The sequence below is a fragment of the Capricornis sumatraensis genome, chromosome 19 (assembly GCF_032405125.1).
Source record: "Capricornis sumatraensis isolate serow.1 chromosome 19, serow.2, whole genome shotgun sequence".
Lineage (NCBI taxonomy): Eukaryota > Metazoa > Chordata > Mammalia > Artiodactyla > Bovidae > Capricornis > Capricornis sumatraensis.
Window position 1 is genome coordinate 12,504,573 of NC_091087.1, and position 19,134 is coordinate 12,523,706.

The following is a 19,134-nucleotide window of genomic DNA, read 5'->3' on the forward strand; positions in this document are numbered from 1 at the left end:
TGAGTGTGAATGTGTGAACTTTTTTTCTCTCTAAATTTCAGAATTAATAGTATAACTATTATATAATACAATTAATAGTATATAATACAATTAATAGTATAACTACTATTTGTATAGTATACTACTATACAATTACATTCTCCTATAGTTTTAAGTATCTCAACATATGCGATTATAATTATTTTTAACAGCAAAGTGTATTTCTAAAACTTTTAATACGTATACAGAAAATTGTACAAAACGAAAAGTTAGAGGAGCAAGGATTTACCATATGAACCCTGAAACCATCAGCAGACCAAGAAAAAGAACACTGCTAGAACCCCAAAGAATACTGCCAGTTTGATTACAGTCAACAAAAACAGGACCAGGAGCTGACTGTGGCTCAGATCATGAGATCCTCATTGCCAAATTCAGACTTAAATTGAAGAAAGTAGGAACCTAAATCAAATCCCTTATGATTATACAGTGGAAGTGAGAAACAGATTTAAGGACCTAGATCTGATAGATAGAGTGCCTGATGAACTATGGAATGAGGTTTGTGACATTGCACAGGAGACAGGGATCAAGACCATCCCCATGGAAAAGAAATGCAAAAAAGCAAAATGGCTGTCTGGGGAGGCCTTACAAATAGCTGTGAAAAGAACAGAAGCGAAAAGCAAAGGAGAAAAGGAAAGATATAAGCATCCGAATGCAGAGTTCCAAAGAATAGCAAGGAGAGATAAGAAAGCCTTCTTCAGCAATCAGTGCAAAGAAATAGAGCAAAACAACAGAATGGGAAAGACTAGAGATCTCTTCAAGAAAATTAGAGATACCAAGGGAACATTTCATGCAAAGATGGGCTCGATAAAGGACAGAAATGGTCTGGACCTAACAGAAGCAGAAGATATTAAGAAGAGGTGACAAGTATACACAGAAGAACTGTATAAAAAAGATCTTCACAACCTGGATAATTACGATGGTGTGATCACTCATCTAGAGCCAGACATCCTGGAATGTGAAGTCAAGCGGGCCTTAGAAAGCATCGCTACGAACAAAGCTAGTGGAGGTGATGGAATTCCAGTTGAGCTATTTCAAACCTTGAAAGATGATGCTGTGAAAGTGCTGCACTCAATATGCCAGCAAATTTGGAAAACTCAGCAGTGGCCACAGGACTGGAAAAGCTCAGTTTTCATTCCAATCTCAAAGAAAGGCAATGCCAAAGAATGCTCAAACTACCGCACAACTGCACTCATCTCACATGCTAGTAAAGTAATGCTCAAAATTCTCCAAGCCAGGCTTCAGCAATACTCGAACTGTGAACTTCCTGATGTTCAAGCTGGTTTTAGAAAAGGCAGAGGAACCAGAGATCAAATTGCCAACATCCACTGGATCATGGAAAAAGCAAGAGAGTTCCAGAAAAACATTTATTTTTGCTTCATTGACTATGCTAAAGCCTTTGACTGTGTGGATCACAATAAACTGTGGAAAATTCTGAGAGAGATGGGAATACCAGACCACCTGACCTGCCTGTGTGGATCACAATAAACTGTGGAAAATTCTGAGAGAGATGGGAATACCAGACCACCTGACCTGCCTCTTGAGAAATCTGTATGCAGGTCAGGAAGTAACAGTTAGAACTGGACATGGAACAACAGACTGGTTCCAAATAGGAAAAGGAGTACGTCAAGGCTGTATATTGTCACCCTGCTTCTTTAACTTCTATGCAGAGTACATCATGAGAAACGCTGGGCTGGAAGAAGCACAAGCTGGAATCAAGATTGTTGGGAGAAATATCAATAACCTCAGATATGCAGATGACACCACCCTTATGGCAGAAAGTGAAGAGGAACTAAAAAGCCTCTTGATGAAAGAGAAAGAGGAGAGTAAAAAAGTTGGCTTAAAGCTCAATATTCAGAAAACAAAGATCATGGCATCTGGTCCCATCACTTCATGGGAAATAGATGGGGAAACAGTAGAAACAGTATCAGACATTATTTCTCTGGGCTCCAAAATCACTGCAGATGGTGACTGCACCCATGAAATTAAAAGACGCTTACTCCTTGGAAAAAAAGTTATGACCAACCTAGATAGCATATTCAAAAGCAGAGACATTACTTTGCCGACTAAGGTCCGTCTAGTCAAGGCTATGGTTTTTCCAGTAGTCAGTCATGTATGGATGTGAGAGTTGGACTGTGAAGAAAGCTGAGCACCAAAGAATTGATGCTTTTGAACTGTGGTGTTGGAGAAGACTCTTGAGAGTCCCTTGGACTGCAAGGAGACCCAACCAGTCCATTCTGAAGGAGATCAGCCCTGGGATTTCTTTGGAAGGAATGATGCTAAAGCTGAAACTCCAGTACTTTGGCCACCTCATGCAAAGAGTTGACTCATTGGAAAAGACCCTGATGCAGGGAGGGATTGGGGACAGGAGGAGAAGGGGACGACCGAGGATGAGATGGCTGGATGGCATCACTGACTCGATGGACATGAATCTGAGTGAAATCCGCGAGTTGGTGATGGACAGGGAGGCCTGGCATGCTGCAATTCATGGGGTCACAAAGAGTCAGACACGACTGAGCGACTGAACTGAACTGACAGTTCCTTCATATTCATTGAAGTATAGCGTTACTTTGTGTAAAGATACTATCATATACTCATCTACTCTATTGTGGACAGAAATCTGGATTCTTTCTAGATGCTGGCTGTAACGAATAATGACATGCACATTTCTTTTACATATCTCTTGGTGCTCATGATGCAAATATGCACTTCTCTAGTATGTAAAGATGAGTGAAAATGCTGGGTCATGGAATACACATATTTGCAACTGAGTAGATAATGTCAAAATGATCACACCAATTTGCACTACCATCGTCAGTATATAAGAGTTTGGACTTTTCCATATTCTTGTTAACACTTGGTATTATCTAGTTTGCTTTAGTGGCTTTGGTAGGTACCCAATGCTATCCTGTGGTTTTAATTTTGCGTTTCCTTGATTAGTGAATCACAAGCTTCTTTTCACATGTTTATTAGACACTTGGATAGTTTTTTTTTTTGAAATGTCTGTTTTCATGCACATTTTTAAAAACTAAATTTTCCTTTTCTTTATAATTTGTATGTGTTCTTCATAAAAAGACCTGTTTTATATGTACGCCACATATATTCTCTGACTCTATGTTGCCTTTTCATTCTCTTTATGGTATCTTGATGAACAAAGGTTCCAAATTTTAACACAGGCAAGCTGATCAATCTTTCCTTTACAGTTAGGCTTTCTCTGGTTTCCTATTTAGCAAGTCTCTTTTTATCCTGAGTTTTGTTGTTGTTCAGTTGCTAAGTGATATCCCACTCTTAGTGACTCCATGGACTGCAGTACGCCAGGCTTTCCTGTCCTTCATTATCTCCTGGAGTTTGCTCAAACTCATGTCTATTGAGTTGGTGATGCCATCCAACCATCTCATTCCTCTGCCACCTGCTTCTCCTCTTGCCCTCAATCTTTTCCAGCATCAGGGTCTTTTTCAATGAATTGGCTCTTCGCCATCAGGTGGCCAAAGTATTGGAGCTTCAGCATCAGTCCTTTCAATGAATATTCAGAGTTTATTCAACACTTAAAAAGTTCAAGGATGCTTCTGCTTTCAATAGGACATGGGCCTGAAGCCTTCCAGCTTTTAGAAACAGATAGAAGACTCCAAAAAAGTTAAAATAAGATTAAGGCAAATGGGGGGTTCACCTATAAATGTATTATGCATTTGAAAATGACAGGATCAGTAAAACTGATGGCAGTTTAAAGATAAAGTGAAACTACCTGGAACTGGTCTATCATAAGTCTCTAAATGTGGATGAATACAATAAGTTATCACATATTTTAAGTATAAAACATTTGGTTAAAACAAGTAGAATGGACAATCTCTGCTTACAGTATAGAATAAACATTCTTTCCAATGTTTACATTCTTTTTGTATAAAAACAAAAACTGTCATTTTGTGTGCAAAGAACCAAATCTGACCACATGCTGAGCCACACACACAAGTATACAAATTTCAGAGAATTTAATCATACGGAGGTAAGTACTCTGGTAACAAAACAGTTCAGCTAGAAAACAATACCCGAAGATAACTACAAAACGCCATGCATTTGGAATTAGGAAACTGACTTCTAAATAACTATAGATCAAAACAGAGGTTATAATGGAAATTAGAGAATGGAAATTAGAATATATTTTGAATTGAACATTGATACAAATATAACATTTCAATAACTTCTGCTCTTATCTTTATAACTTACTTCTAATTTTCTTTAACTTTTTTGTTCCTACAGAGATACAGGCTTATTTAATTATTTAGCTCAGGGTTTTCCAGCCTTCCATTTTAAAAGACAGATTTCTCTTAAAGCACAACTTTACCTACATCCCACATGGGTTTTATAAGCCTTCTGGAATCTGTTCAGTTCAGTCGCTGGAATCTGTGGCTTGATGTGTTTGTCAGGTTTAGAAAACTCTCAGTGATTATCTGTTCAAATACTCCTTCTGGCCAATTTTCTCTCTTTTTGCCTACTGGGATTCCAATTTTAACTATGTTACAACTTCTCACTGTACCTTGTAGGTCTTAATCTTCTTTTGAATTATCCATCCTTTAATATCAAAAATTCTGAATACTGTTCCTGTCTTATCTTTTAATTCACCAATTTTCCCTTTTGCTTTGACTAAATCTCTTACAAAACCCACTTAATAAGTTTTAAACATTATTACATTTTTTAGTTCCAAATGTTCCTTTTTAAAGATGCCAGTTCTCTGGACAAAATTCTTAATCTACTTTTTATTTCCTTGACATAATAAACATTGCTATGTTAAAGTCAAAGTTTGTGCCTAATAATCCCAAACCCTGGAATTTCTAAGAAGTTGGTTCTATTGTCCATTTTTAATGCAGGCTTTCATTTATTTTGTATTGTTCCTAATTCACTTTTAGTTAGTAATTTGCTGGTATGTCAAACAGAAATAATAAGGTCTGGAAGGGTGTTTTATTCTTTTTATTATTATTCTACAGGTACCCAAAATGACAGAATGATCTCAGTTCGTTTCCAAGGCAAACCACTCAATATCACAGTAATCCAAGTCTATGCCCCAATCACTAATGTCGAAGATGAAGTTGAACAATTCTATAAAGACCCACAAGACCTCCTAGAATTAACAACAAACACAACAAAAATGTCCTTTTCATCATAGGGGACCTTGATACCTGGAATAACAGGCAAATTTGACCTTGGAGTACAAGATGAAGCCGAGCAAAAGCTAACAGAGTCTTGCCAGGAGAACACACTGGTCATAGCAAACACCCTCTTCCAAAACACAAGAGATGACTCTACACATGGACATTACCAGATGGTCAATAGAAATATCAGATTGATTATATTCTTTACAGAAGATGGAGAAGCTCTATACAGTCAGCAAAAACAAAACCTGGAGCTGACTCTGGCTCAGGATCATCAGCTCCTTATTGGAAAATTCAGGCTCCAGCTGAAGAAAGTAGGAAAAACAACTAGCCCACTCAGGTATGACTTAAATCAAATCCGTTATACAGTGGAGGTGATGAACAGATTCAAGGGACTAGATCTGGTACACAGAGTGCCTGAAGAACTATTGACAGAGGTCTGTTAACACTGTACAGGAGGTCATGACCAAAACCACCCCCAAGAAAAAGAAATACAAGACGGCAACGTGGTTGTCTGGGAGCTAAGAAAAGAAGAGCAGCAAAAGACAATGGAGAAATGGAAAGATACCCAACTGAATGCAGAGTTCCAGAGAATAGCAAGAAGAAACAAGAAAGCCTTCTTAAGTGAACAATGCAAAGAAATAGAGGAAAACAGTAGAACTGAAAAGACTAGATCTCTTTTAAGAAAATCGGAGATACCAAGGAATATGTCATGCAAGACAGGCACAATAAAGGACAAAAACAACAAGGACCTAACAGAAGGGATTAACAAGAGGTGGCAAAAATACACAGAATAATGATACAGAAAAGCTCTTAATGACTAAGGTAACCACAATGGCATGATCACTCACCTAGAGCAGGACATCCTGGAGTGTGAAGTCAAGTGGGCCTTAGGAAGCATTACTACAAACAAAGCTGGTGGAGGTGATGGAATTCCAGTTGAGCTATTTCAAATCCTAAAAGATGATGCTGTTGAAGTGCTGCACTCAGTATGCCAGCAAATGTGGAAAACTCAGCAATTCCACAGGACTGGAAAATGTCAGCTTTCATTCCAATCCCAAAGAAAGGCAATGCCAAAGAATATTCAAATTACCGTATAATTGCACTCATTTCAACTGCCAGCGAGATTATGCTCAAAATTCAAGCTAGGCTTCAACAGTACCTGAACAGAGACTTCCAGATGTGTAAGCTGAGTTTAGAAAAGGCAGAGGAACCAGAGATCAAATTGCTAACATCCTCTGGATCATAGAAAAAGCAAGGAAACTCCAAACAAAAAAATCTACTTCTGCTTCATTGACTACACAAAAGACTTTGACTGTGTGGATGACAACAGTAATATTCCTGAAGAGATGGGAATACCAGACCACCTGACCTGCCTCTTGAAGAATCTGTACGCAAGTCAAGAAGCAACAGTTAGAACTGGACATGGAACAACAGACTGGTTCCAAATAGGAAAAGAAGTACGTCAAAGTTGTGTTGGAGAAGGCAATGGCAAGCCACTCCAGTACTCTTGCCTAGAAAATCCCATGGATGGAGGAGCCTAGTAGGCTGCAGTCCGTGGGGTTGCTACAAGTCGGACACGACTGAGCGACTTCACTTTCACTTTTCACTTTCATGCCTTGGAGAAGGAAATGGCAATCCACTCCAGTGTTCTTGCCTGGAGCATCCCAGGGACAGGGGAGCCTGGTGGGCTGCCGTCTATGGGGTCACACAGAGTTGGATACGATTAAAGCGACTTAGCAGCAGCAGCAGCAGCAGCAAGGCTGTATATTGTCACCCTGCTTATTTAACTTATATGCAGAGTACATCATGAGAAACGGTGGGCTGGTTGAAGCACAAGTTGGAATCAAGATTCCCGGGAGAAATATCAATAACCTCAGATATGCAGATGACACCACCCTTATGGCAGAAAGTGAAGAACTAAAGAGCCTCTTGATGAAAGTGAAAGAGGAGAGTGAAAAAGTTGGCTTAATGCTCAACATTCAGAAAACTAAGGTCATGGCATCCGGTCCCATCACTTCACAGGAAACAGATGGGGAAACAGTGGAAACAGTGGCTGACTTTGTTTTGGGGGGCTCCAAAATCACTGCAGATGGTGACTGTGGCCATGAAATTAAAAGACGCTTGCTCCTTGGAAGAAAAGCTATGACCAACCTAGACAACATATTAAAAAGCAGAGACGTTACTTTGCCAACAAAGGTCGGTCTCAAAGCTATGGTTTTTCCAATAGTCATGTATAGCTGTCTAAGTTGGAATATAAAGAAAGCTGAATGCTGAAGAATTGATGCTTTTGAACTGTGGTGTTGGAAAAGACTCTTGAGAGTCCCTTAGACTGCAAGGAGATCCAGCCAGTCCATCCTAAAGGAAATCAGTCCTGAATATTCATTGGAAGGACTGATGCTGAAGCTGAAACTCCAATACTTTGACCACCTGATTTGAAGAAGTGACTCATAGGAATCAGTGACTCATAGGAAAAGACCCTGATGCTGGGAAAGACTGAAGGCAGGAGGAGGAGATGACACAGGATGAGACGGTTGGATGGCATCACCAACTGGATGGATATCAGTTTGAGTAGGCTCTGGGAGTTGGTGATGGACAGGGAAGCCTGGCGTGCTGCAGTCCCTCAGGCTGCAAAGAGTTGGACACAACTGAGTGACTGAACTGAACTGAATCCTGCAAGATGATTTTTCATTAGGAGAAAAAAAAAGGGGGGGTTCTACTGTAATATCACTTTGAATAACCACAGTTTAAAGCATTAGTAAAAATGCTAAACAGGTTAGCATTGTAAAGGCTCTGACATGTCCTACAGTAAAGAAACCTGTTTAGTTTTACTTGGTACAAGGTTTGCCACTCATATAGGTAAGTAATTCTTTTCATGTAGTTCCAAGAAACATACTTTGAAAAATGTAGATGAGAAATCATATCCACAATTTTTAATATATTTTCTTCTTAATTTCTCTGGGAATTTAAAATGTTTAATCTTTACATTAAAAAAGGTTTCAGGGATAAAACTGAGTTTAAACTATTTTTCCAAACTACTAAACCAAAACGGCATCATTATAGGCTAAAATACATTTTCTGACTCTTCTTCACAAAAACTAACAATACTTCTACAATACCTATGAGAGACCATTTATTGGGGCGAGGGGTAATTTACAGTAAGAAACAAGTATGCTATAAGTACCACACAAAAATAATAACTTCCATTTGGTATCTGAATTAAGTGATGCAATGTGTCTACTTAGTTGAATCTGAATTCTAAGGTGGTACATGTCAAAAAGCAGTTACAACAAAAACATCATTTAGGATATAAAGCAAACAAGTAGAAAAAGTAGAAATATACCTAGCACAGGTAAAATAGGCATATAAGAGTATGAACCAGTGAGGAATCAAGACATTCAATCTTGATGTGTCATAAGACTGAGGTTATACTGTATTATTGTGTAGTAACAAATAGACTTTCAAGTAACTCACTAAGCAGTTAAAATATCTTAATACTTAAATTTAAAAAAAAATTCATGTTCACTAATTATGATCATTAACATGATTAATTAACACTATTAGCACTAAACATATTAAAACAGTTGCCTATGACTGGGGACTGGGGGTGGGGGAGGAGAAAGGGGACGGGAGTGGAGAAGAAGTGTAAAGGGTAAGTGAATAGCATACTGAGAGATGCTGAGATGACGTGCCATGATTTCAACAGTGTGACTAATGTGACCCTCCAAACCTGAGGGTCTAGAAACAAGCGGAGGAAGCTTACAAAAGAAACATGAATTTAAGAAAGAAATAAAAGTAACAGGATTAGATAATATGTAAAAGGTCAAATTAAGACGATGACAAAATCTGAGTCTGAAATCATCAAATGGAACACAGAAAACTCAGCAACAAAGTCTAGATTTATAGTTGCACGGCAAATAAGAAACAATAGAGAAAAAGCTTTAGGGAAGTATGGACAGTACAAAAACCAAAAATAAAGCAAGAAGAGAATTAAAAGACTTGTTTGATAGGAAGGAGAATCATGTTTATCAAGCCAAAAGGATGAGAAGAAAAAACAAAGGCAAAGGGAAAACACATTAGAAATCTTCAAATAGTTATGAAATAAAAATAATTTTGGAACTGAAACTAAGAACTAATCAAAATTAATATTAAACAAAATAGAAATTATTGATTCTGGCCTTAAGCAGGCTGGAAAGTAGAGAGGAGAGCAAGATGCACAGTGTTGGGAGAATAAAAGCATATAGGAAAATGCAACACAAAAAGAGTATGCTGCTGCTAAGTCACTTCAGTCGTGTCCGACTCTGTGTGACCCCACTGACGTCAGCCCACCAGGCTCGCCCGCCCCTGGGATTCTCCAGGCAAGAACACTGGAGTGGGTTGCCACTTCCTTTCCCAGTGCATGAAAGTGAAAAGTGAAAGTGAAGTCGTTCAGTCGTGTCTGACTCTTCGCAACCCCGTGGACCGCAGCCTACCAGGCTCCTCTGTCCATGGGATTTGCCAGGCAAGAGTACTGGAGTGGGGTGCCATTGCCTTTTCCAATAAAAAGAGTATATGGGCATGTAAACAACTAAAATAGAGTTGAAAAGAAATAAACTATAAATATTAGGAAATACAGTTACAAGGATAGCAGTCCTAATGTATAATTGGTAAGACCTTTATGAATTTCTTCACATTTAATTATCTGTTAAAAAGATCATATAACAGGTCCTATCTATTGAGTCCATTAAAACAGATTACTACAGAGGCAGAAACAATTAGGCATTTATTCCTACTTTAGGTCATTATATGTTTTGTAACTCTCATTAAATAATGTGTTTCTTTCTTTCTCATCATTTTAAATTACGTTATTCAATCATCAAAATTTTATTAAGGCTGAAAAGTAGAAGTTTCTCAGTCATGTCCGACTCTTTGCGACCTCATGGACTATACAGTCCATGGAATTCTCCAGGACAGAATACTGAAGTGGGTAGCCTTTCTGTTCTCCAGGGGATCTTTCCAACCCAGGGATGGAACCTGGGTCTTCCACATTGCAGGCGGATTCTTTACCAGCTGAGTCACAAGGGAAGCAGCTCCTCACATTTTTGGAATAAGTGGGTTGAACATATGTAATAGGGAATTTTTCTATAAGTGATCTGTTTTCAGATGTCTCTTTGATCACACAATATCTAAAAACAGAAAGGAATTCCTTCCCTTGCTTTCAGATAAAAATGAAGGTAACTGGGATTATCATACATGAAGAGACCAACACAACTAAATCTGATGGTAACCTAAAATAATAGTTATTCCTGTGACTCTATGGCATATATGCGATGTTTCTGTAATGTTAAGATCATAATGTATCTTTACCAGGATTTCGGGGCTGGGCAGACACAGTTACGAATTTTTAAACTGTGAGTCATCTTGGGAGGGGCTCCAAAGCAAAAGAGCCAATCTGGCAGCAACCATGACAACACGTAAATGCTCCACATGTGACCATCAAAACTGATCCTCTGGAGACAGTCTTCTTAACGAGGCCCACTATTTCTTCCTATGGCAATCTCCCTGAAAACATTTCACATAATTGTAAAATACAGCAGTCTGCTAACAGTCTGACCTTGGTAGGGACAGACACAGAAAGCTTCTCTTTAAGAAACTGTCTTAATGTAAAAATTGTATTAAGGCAATTTAGTCTTTAGAAAAGAACAACGTCTGCTATAAAGGAGGCATTCAATAAATATTTACTGAATGAATAAGTGAATGTAAGGCCAAGGTATGAGGAATAACACAGGGGTATCAAAAACTCTTAAGTAAGCAATAACTAAACAAATCATAAAGTGCATGGTCTACTCTAGTCATTTATCCCCATATTTTCCTCTTTACTTGGTAGAAACCCTTGTTCGAGGGACAGTATTCCTTATATCCCAGATAAGACAGATGCCAACAAAGTGAGGCAGTAGGAATTCACTCACCCACTGGGCTGCTTCCAGCTCCATTTGGCACTGTGAGGTCTGAAGTGCTCAACATCCCACCTAACAACATTGCAGAGAGAGGAGAGAGGGCAAGAAGTGAATGTGGGCTGACTCTCCTTATCTGAATGAGGATGAACTGACCAGAGGTAACCCTCACTTCATTCCTAAAACACACAAAAATAAAAACTAGCCCGGTCTGAACTAGGCATTATGATGTAGTCAAAACATACAGGCACTCATCTATCAAGCTCTGGACATGTCTGCCGTCTTGTGACTCAATACCAAAGAAGTACATATTGACAAGAATAGGGCAGTGCTAATGAGTGCTATAAAATCTAGGAATAATGGGACAGGAGATAATTGCATTATACACAGAGATGCAGTAAATGCACATCAAATTTCTGAGTTAATGAACAAATCAGGAGGAAGGGGATGCAGAAAATGCTCTAATTCTAAGTGAGTCTACTTCTCCATTTATTTTTTAACACAACTGGCTCACAATCAATTTTTAATCTTTATGATATCCTAAATAAATTGTCTGCCTGTCTAGGTATAGTGTCCCCATGATATGGAAAGCTTATTTTCCAAAATAGGCAGGTTCTCTATTTGTTCCACAATACCTGTACAATGCTAGAGCCACAGACTTTCAAAAAAAAACACTTTACAATGGGGGCAATTATGTAGTAGTGACTTGCTCATCAAAGCAAGAACATTAAGAGTAGCAGAATAAGAAACTGTTCATATCAGCAATTAGTGTTTTCATTCTTTTAGCTAAAGAATCAGAAGAGTAAGTGTCAGTACATACCTGCACTGCCAGTACTTGGTGGTCTCTGAGGAGCTCCAGGGGATACATTTCTATGTAATGTGGCTTGGGGTGGAGAGAGCATGCTTGTATCTGCTAATGCGGAGCTGGCTGCCAAAGACGGGGACACAAGCGAACTCCCTGGGTTAGTGTAAGACAAAGCACTGGGGCTGGTCACAGGGACTGTGACAGACATTGAGAAATTCTGAGGTGGCAGACCGGGCTGTAAATAAAGAACAAGGAAGAGAAGACTGTTAGTTTCATTTTCATCTAATTAAATTTAATAACTTATGCACTTTAATTTGGTAAGGTAACACTAGTTACTAAAAGTAGAGGATGGAGGTAAGTTCTTAAAATAAATTTGCAGGTTTAACTTTCTTTACAATTATATGAGAATGTTTACCATGAACATTTTCAACTTCAATTTTTATACAGTAATACATATACTCTAATATAATATGTACATTATATATTTCAAATATTCATAGAGATGAACATGAAAGGCCAGAACCTGATATTAAAGATGTGCTGTCCAACTTAAAACATTATAAATACATCATTGTTACCAAGAAAGCATAAATTAGCACTTATATACATGCAAATCAGTTTAGTAACATTACACTTCAGTTGGGAGATTCCAAATATAACAAAAGAGAGAAAGGATGTACACGTATTATAAACTTCATACATCAAATCTGCCCTGGTCTGATTTAATTCACTAACCTTCATGGACAAAACTAAAAAAAAAAAAGCCAAATTTTATATATGTATATATAACACAATGCAACAAGTGTAATAAAAATGCAAAAAAAAAACTTTAGCAAAATTAACTACTGACAAGTTATCTTTAAATGTATAAAGATTAAATTACAAAGTTATGTTATTTTCCTCCAAAATATACCACGGTCCCTTAAAAACAGTATTTTCTATTTTCCTCTTTCATTTCCTCCATAGGCCACTTATACTTGTTAACCATGATAAATATAACAATCCTCTTTATAATTTGAGAGAAAATAAAAAACTTTCCTCTCCCTACATTTTAAAACAGTGATTTCCAAATTAAGGTAATACTAATTCAAAGTTGAAAGAGTATAAATAACTAAGTACTTTATTCGATATAGTTTATTTCAGGGAGAAAATTATAACTCATTAAAAGATATAAAACAATAGATACATGATAAAAATTTTTTAAAGGTAAAGCAATTTTATTTATATAAAGTTTTTGCAGCTTAACGTTATCTGCAAGGTCTCCAACATCCATATGAGGTCAAAAGGAATTTTACTTTATTTTTTCTGTTGTTATGTTTCCTAAGAAGGATATTACCACAAAAATATCTCCTTAAATCTGTTGTCCATGGGCTTCTTATAGCATCATACTATTTTGAAGAAATAATCCATAATACATACTTCAGGGCATAGTTTTAAGAGAATTAACTCTGGTAGTGAAATAAATAGCAGTGGCACCAATTTATTCAGGAAGACTACAACACATACACATAGTGTTAGAAAAATTAGATCAAGAATAACTGTCTTAAGCAACTCTTGCCAATGGAGCTTCAGTGAGAACTCTTTGAACTATCAAAAGAGCACTGTTTTACCATTAGATGTGTGAGCATGGAAAATTTTTTAAGTATAACTATTTGTTTTGCAACCAGTTTAAGAACACTGTTTCCTTAAATTAAAATCAAGTCAAGGCGCTCTTCCTTAACACTGACAGTGCAAGAAAAGAATAGGAATTTGGAGGTACTGTCGCCAAGTTGTTTTAGGACACTTACAAAGAGTCAGAAAGTAAGCTACTATTATAGCAACTATATAAAATAATTAGAAACAATTTTGAAGCACCAAATTATGTAATAAAATCTAGCTATTTTATATTTTATAGTCTCAAAATCTAAAGTCCATATAATATTTTAAAAGTCGTGAGAGGGAGAGGGAATTCTCAAATGCATCCTTATATTTAAAATCATGGGAATTTAAAGCTGGAAGGGACCTTAAAAAATTTATGTGAGCCAATTCATTCACTTTACAGATGAGGAAATTGGAATCTAGGATGTTTAGATGCCCTATTCAAAAGTAAGGAGATAGTAGCAGAGCCCAGATTAGGATGTTTTCTCTTCATTTCTACATTTAAGACACTGAAGATGTACTACTGTTAAGATTTCCGCAATTTTATCTTGAAGTTCTATAAATTCAAAAGAAATTTGTACCTCCCCCCTCCCTCCTTCTACTTACTGCTGTCATCACCCACTGTGAAAACAAACAACAAGAGGTGTGGTCAGTCTCTTCATGCACAAGATAAAAGCACAAACCATACTTTAGTACTCACTGCGATTTTATGATTCCGCATCATATTATCAAATTCCTCATTAATTTTTTTATATTTTTCTTCTGTATGTGGAGTTAGCACATAGGAAGTATCAGGGTCTGGGCTGTCGCACCCTCTGTGTTCCTTCTTGTTCAGAGCCTAAATAATGAAGTTAACAAAAAGGATCAACAAATAAAAAGGAGAGGTAAAGTAAAAGTACTTACAGGGCCTCGTTTGAAAATAAAATCACTATCTTCATTTAGTTTGCTGAATCTGTCCTCCGAGAGTGGACTGTGCTCAAAGTAATCGTCAGCATCAGGGCTCTCACAACCATTAAGGCCTTTTTTTCTTAAAGTCTGAAATACAATTGGAAAATTCACACACAAATGATACTAACTTGCCATGAGTCTTTTTTGTAAAAAGTAAGAGAGCACAGACTGAATGAACTGAGTAATACAAGAGCCACTGAAATAGTTTTAAATGATCACAAGTGTACTGTAATTCTTCAAATAAGGTAATCCTTATCATAAGCAAAATTATGTTCCCATTGTACATTAAGAGAAAAGGAGTATTTCCATATTTGGATTCTTCCTTTCCAAAGTTCCTAGAGAATATGAAATTACTCACTGTTCTGATAATTACAATCTAAATCTGATTACAGCCTAATCAACATGTCTGACAGGATCAATGAGTATGAGATCCCCAAATATATCAAGAGGATACTTTGAGAAGTTATTGCAGCATCTTTATGAAATGAACATTTCAGCAACTTCATCTACTGACATTCCTTTTGGCCTGAGAGTTTATCCCATTCACCAGAAAGAATATGCACGATATCCCAATAATTTCATCCCTAATTTGTTCTTAAATGCTATGATTTTCCTGCCAATGCAGGAGATGTAAGAGATGTGGGTTCAATCCCTGGGTTAGGAAGACTCCCCTGGATGAGGAAATAGCAACACACTCTAGGGCTTCCCTTATAGCCCCGTTGGTAAAGAATCTGCCTGCAATGCAGGAGACCCTGGTTCAATTCCTGGGTCAGGAAGATCCACTGGAGAAAGGATAGGCTACCCACTCCAGTGGGCTTCCCTTCTTGGGCTTCCCTGGTGGCTCAGCTGGTAAAGAATCCGCCTGCAATGCAGGAGACGTGGATTCAATCCCTGGGTTGGGAAGATCCCCTGGAGAAGGGAAAGGCTTCAGTACTCTGGCCTGGAGAATTCTATGGACTACACAGTCCATGGGGTCGCAAAGAGTCGAACAGGACTGAGTGACTTTCACTTTCACGTATTCTTCCCTGGAAGATCCATGGACAGAGGAACCTGGAGTTCTACAGTCCATGTGGTCACAAAGAATTGGACACGACTGAAGCAACTTAGCGTGCACACACATTGATTTTCCTACATAACTCTGAAGCATTAAAAACTCAAATACCTATTTATGTATGACAGCAATGACTCTTTCTTACACAGAATGTACATATTACTGACTTCACAAATCTTTAAATTTTGTGATAAAAACTAATTCAGCATGATCTTTCCCACCCTTTGCTACCTCTTTCTATAGAGCTCCCTCATGGATTAATTTAATCCACTGAATTGACTTTCTGGAGAATTTTCTTGAATGTCCTGGACCATATTGATTATTTTTCTGTTTTCTTACTTAAGGATAAAAATATAGTGAAGTTTTTTTTTTTTCATATTGCATTTTTCTAATTAAAATCACCACAAAATGACTTGTTTAGTTAAAAGACTAGGGCTTACTAACCTATAGAATATTAATTAACTTCCAGAATGTCTAAATTAAAAACAAAATCCTCATCGGTCTTATTATAAAGTAGAATTTTTTTTAAAGTAGATTTTTAAGCTCAACAACTTAGACAGCTTTTAGATTTGCTGATTTTCAAGCCAACCACAGAGAAATTTTCAGATGTTAAAATTTTCCAAGTAGGCATACCAACTTAGCCTAAGAAATGTTTGAACAATAGACTAACACTAGATGAATGCATCTATACTGCAAATGATTATTTATGTTAACTTAAGGTATATTTTAAATTAATTCATAATAATGGATCTTGGTATCCTTTCAAACATGATTTATAATAACTGTGAATGCTATTTAAATTCTTCTTTTCTTGAAAGTAGTAAAATATAAACACACAATACATTAAGATATGAGAATTTTTTAAAAATTTATCTGGTCTATTTTTAAATTTCACTTTGTTCAATATGATGCTTAAAGAATCAGAAGTAATCATTGGGATGTCTAAGTTAACTGCTCAAATTTCTTGGCATGCACTGGGAATCCCACCATAATGCCTCAAACTTCCACCACAACACATCACTAAACATGAGCAGACAGCATCAGTTCAGTTCAGTTCAATTGCTCAGTCATGTCCGACTCTGCGACCCATGAACTGCAGCATGCCAGGCCTCTCTGTCCATCACTGACTCCCGGAGTTCACTCAAATTCTTGTCCATCGAGTCAGTGATGCCATCCAGCCTTTTCATCCTCTTCCCCTCATCCTCGTCCCCTTCTCCTCCTGCCCCCAATCTCTCCCAGAATCAGAGTCTTTTCCAATCAGTCAACTCTTTGCATGAGGTGGCCAAAGGACTGGAGCTTCAGCTTTAGCATCCGTCCTAACAAAGAACACCCAGGACTGATCTCCTTTAGAATGGACTGGTTGGATCTCCTTGCAGTCCAAGGGACTCTCAAGAGTCTTCTCCAACACCACAGTTCAAAAGCATCAATTCTTCGGTGCTCAGCTTTCTTCACAGTCCAACTCTCACACCTATACATGATCACTGGAAAAACCATAGCCTTGACTAGATGGACCTTTGTTGGCAAAGTAATGTCTCTGCTTTTGAATATGCTATCTAGGTTGGTCATAACTTTTCTTCCAAGGAGTAAGCATGTTTTAATTTCATGGCTGCAATCACCATCTGCAGTGATTTTAGAGACCCCAAAACTAAAGTCTGACACTGTTTCCACTGTTTCCCCATCCGTTTCCCATGAAGTAATGGGACCAGTTGCCATGATCTTCGTTTTCTGAATGTTGAGCTTTAAGCCAACTTTTTTATTCTCCTCTTTTACTTTCATCAAGAGGCTTTTTAGCTCCTCTTCACTTTCTGCCATAAGGGTGGTGTCATCTGCATATCTGAGGTTATTGATATTTCTCCCAGCAATCTTGATTCCAGCTTGTGCTTCTTCCAGCCCAGCGTTTCTCATGATGTACTCTGCACAGAGGTTAAATAAGCAGGGTGACAATATACAGCCTTGACGTACTCCTTTTCCTATTTGGAAGCAGTCTGTTGTTCCATGTCCACTTCTAACTGTTGCTTCCTGACCTGCATATACGTTTCTCAAGAGGCAGATCAGGTGGTCTGGTATTCCCATCTCTTTCAGAATTTTCTACAGTTTACTGTGATCCACAGAGTCAAAGGCTTTGGCATAGTCAATGAAGCAGAAATAGATGTTTTTCTGGAACTCTCTTGCTTTTTCAATGATCCAGCAGATGTTGGCAATTTGATCTCTGGTTCCTCTGCCTTTTCTAAAACCAGCTTGAACATCTGGAAGTTCACGGTTCACATATTGCTGAAGCCTGGCTTGGAGAATTTTGAGCATTGCTTTACTAGTGTGTGAGGCAGCATACACCGCACCTATTTCTCCAAAATTAGCCTCAAGGCTCTAAGTTATATATGTGGGTCTAAGTAATCACTGAACTTTTATGTATACTTAGTCATAAAAAGTCCTGTTGTTTATAACTAAAGGGTGAAGATAAATTCTGCCCCATTCATGGTAGCAAGTTCTGCCTGCCAAAGCTCTGCAACTTGCTATCAGCAATGAAGATGTTAACACTGAGAATACTGGAACACAATGAACTCTCATAACCAACACAGCTACAGAAACAACAAATACAGCAGATGCCTATATACAGATTTTATCATGAAGTTGATTTATTCTATCCTGAAATCTCCAGATATTTCCCCCTCCTGTTCCTATACCTTAAGACTAGGTAATTCACAGTCTTGCTCTTCTAGTAACAACAATCACCCAAGTGTGTCTCTCTGAACATTTTCAAATTACAGAAGAAAAAGAATATGGCCTTTGTTTAATAATCACACACTTTTATCCTAGAGGAGTAGGGTTAACCCTACTTGTACTAATGAGGAAGAAAAGTGTTCTGGTATCTCCAGTTCTGCAAGCCTTCACTTTAGATGGGGTTCCTGTCATGGTGAGAGAATTCAAGAGGCTGTATCAGCTCTACAGATAAGCTCATGTACCTCTGCTGGATATCCAACTTGGGTTTTATCACTAGAACATGAAGAGTTGTTTTGAGGATCCAACTACCATAAAAAGACTTTTTCTGTCTTCTTTATCAATACACCACAGCATAATATTAAAAGTTTCTCCTGTGTCACTGGTACTAACAAGTGGAATGCTGGTATCTATTAACAAGGCCAGGCGAGGCATATAAGAAACAGGCTAGCCTCAGCTTTCTTAAATACGGCAAGCTAGCCTCAATGAAAACACTTGGAAAATACAACCTGAAAGGTCACCATTAAGGGGAGAGTCTGCTTTTAAGTGGGAACATTCAAGAATATTAGCACTGTGTACTCTTTATAGTTATTACTGATGATAATGTTCCACATTCTTAAGTAAGCAAGATCTTAAAAGTATTTCATTCTTGTACATGTGATTGACAGTTTTTCAGACCATTATAGCAAAACTTAAGGGGAAGATTCTATAGTGCCAGAATAATTTGATATTTTCAGGGGCATACATCACTTAAGTTAATGTATTCTATTTGCTTTTCTTAAATGACTGTATTCTGAAGTATAGATTATGAATTGCTAAAGGGATCAATGGGTGATGAAAAATTAAATTATTAATCAATTTATG

General features: G+C 37.6%; 1 protein-coding gene across 1 annotated transcript in view; it reads right to left on the minus strand.

Annotated features, from left to right (window-relative positions):
• MEF2A (myocyte enhancer factor 2A) overlaps positions 1-19,134 on the minus strand; it is a 186,926-nt gene that overhangs the window by 36,568 nt on the left and 131,224 nt on the right. Inside the window, exons 5-8 of the mRNA XM_068991072.1 lie at positions 14,460-14,591; positions 14,257-14,394; positions 11,934-12,153; positions 11,129-11,188 (exon numbers count right to left, since the gene is read on the minus strand). Of these exons, the coding sequence (XP_068847173.1) occupies positions 11,129-11,188; positions 11,934-12,153; positions 14,257-14,394; positions 14,460-14,591 (550 nt within the window). The remainder of the gene's footprint in view (positions 1-11,128; positions 11,189-11,933; positions 12,154-14,256; positions 14,395-14,459; positions 14,592-19,134) is intronic.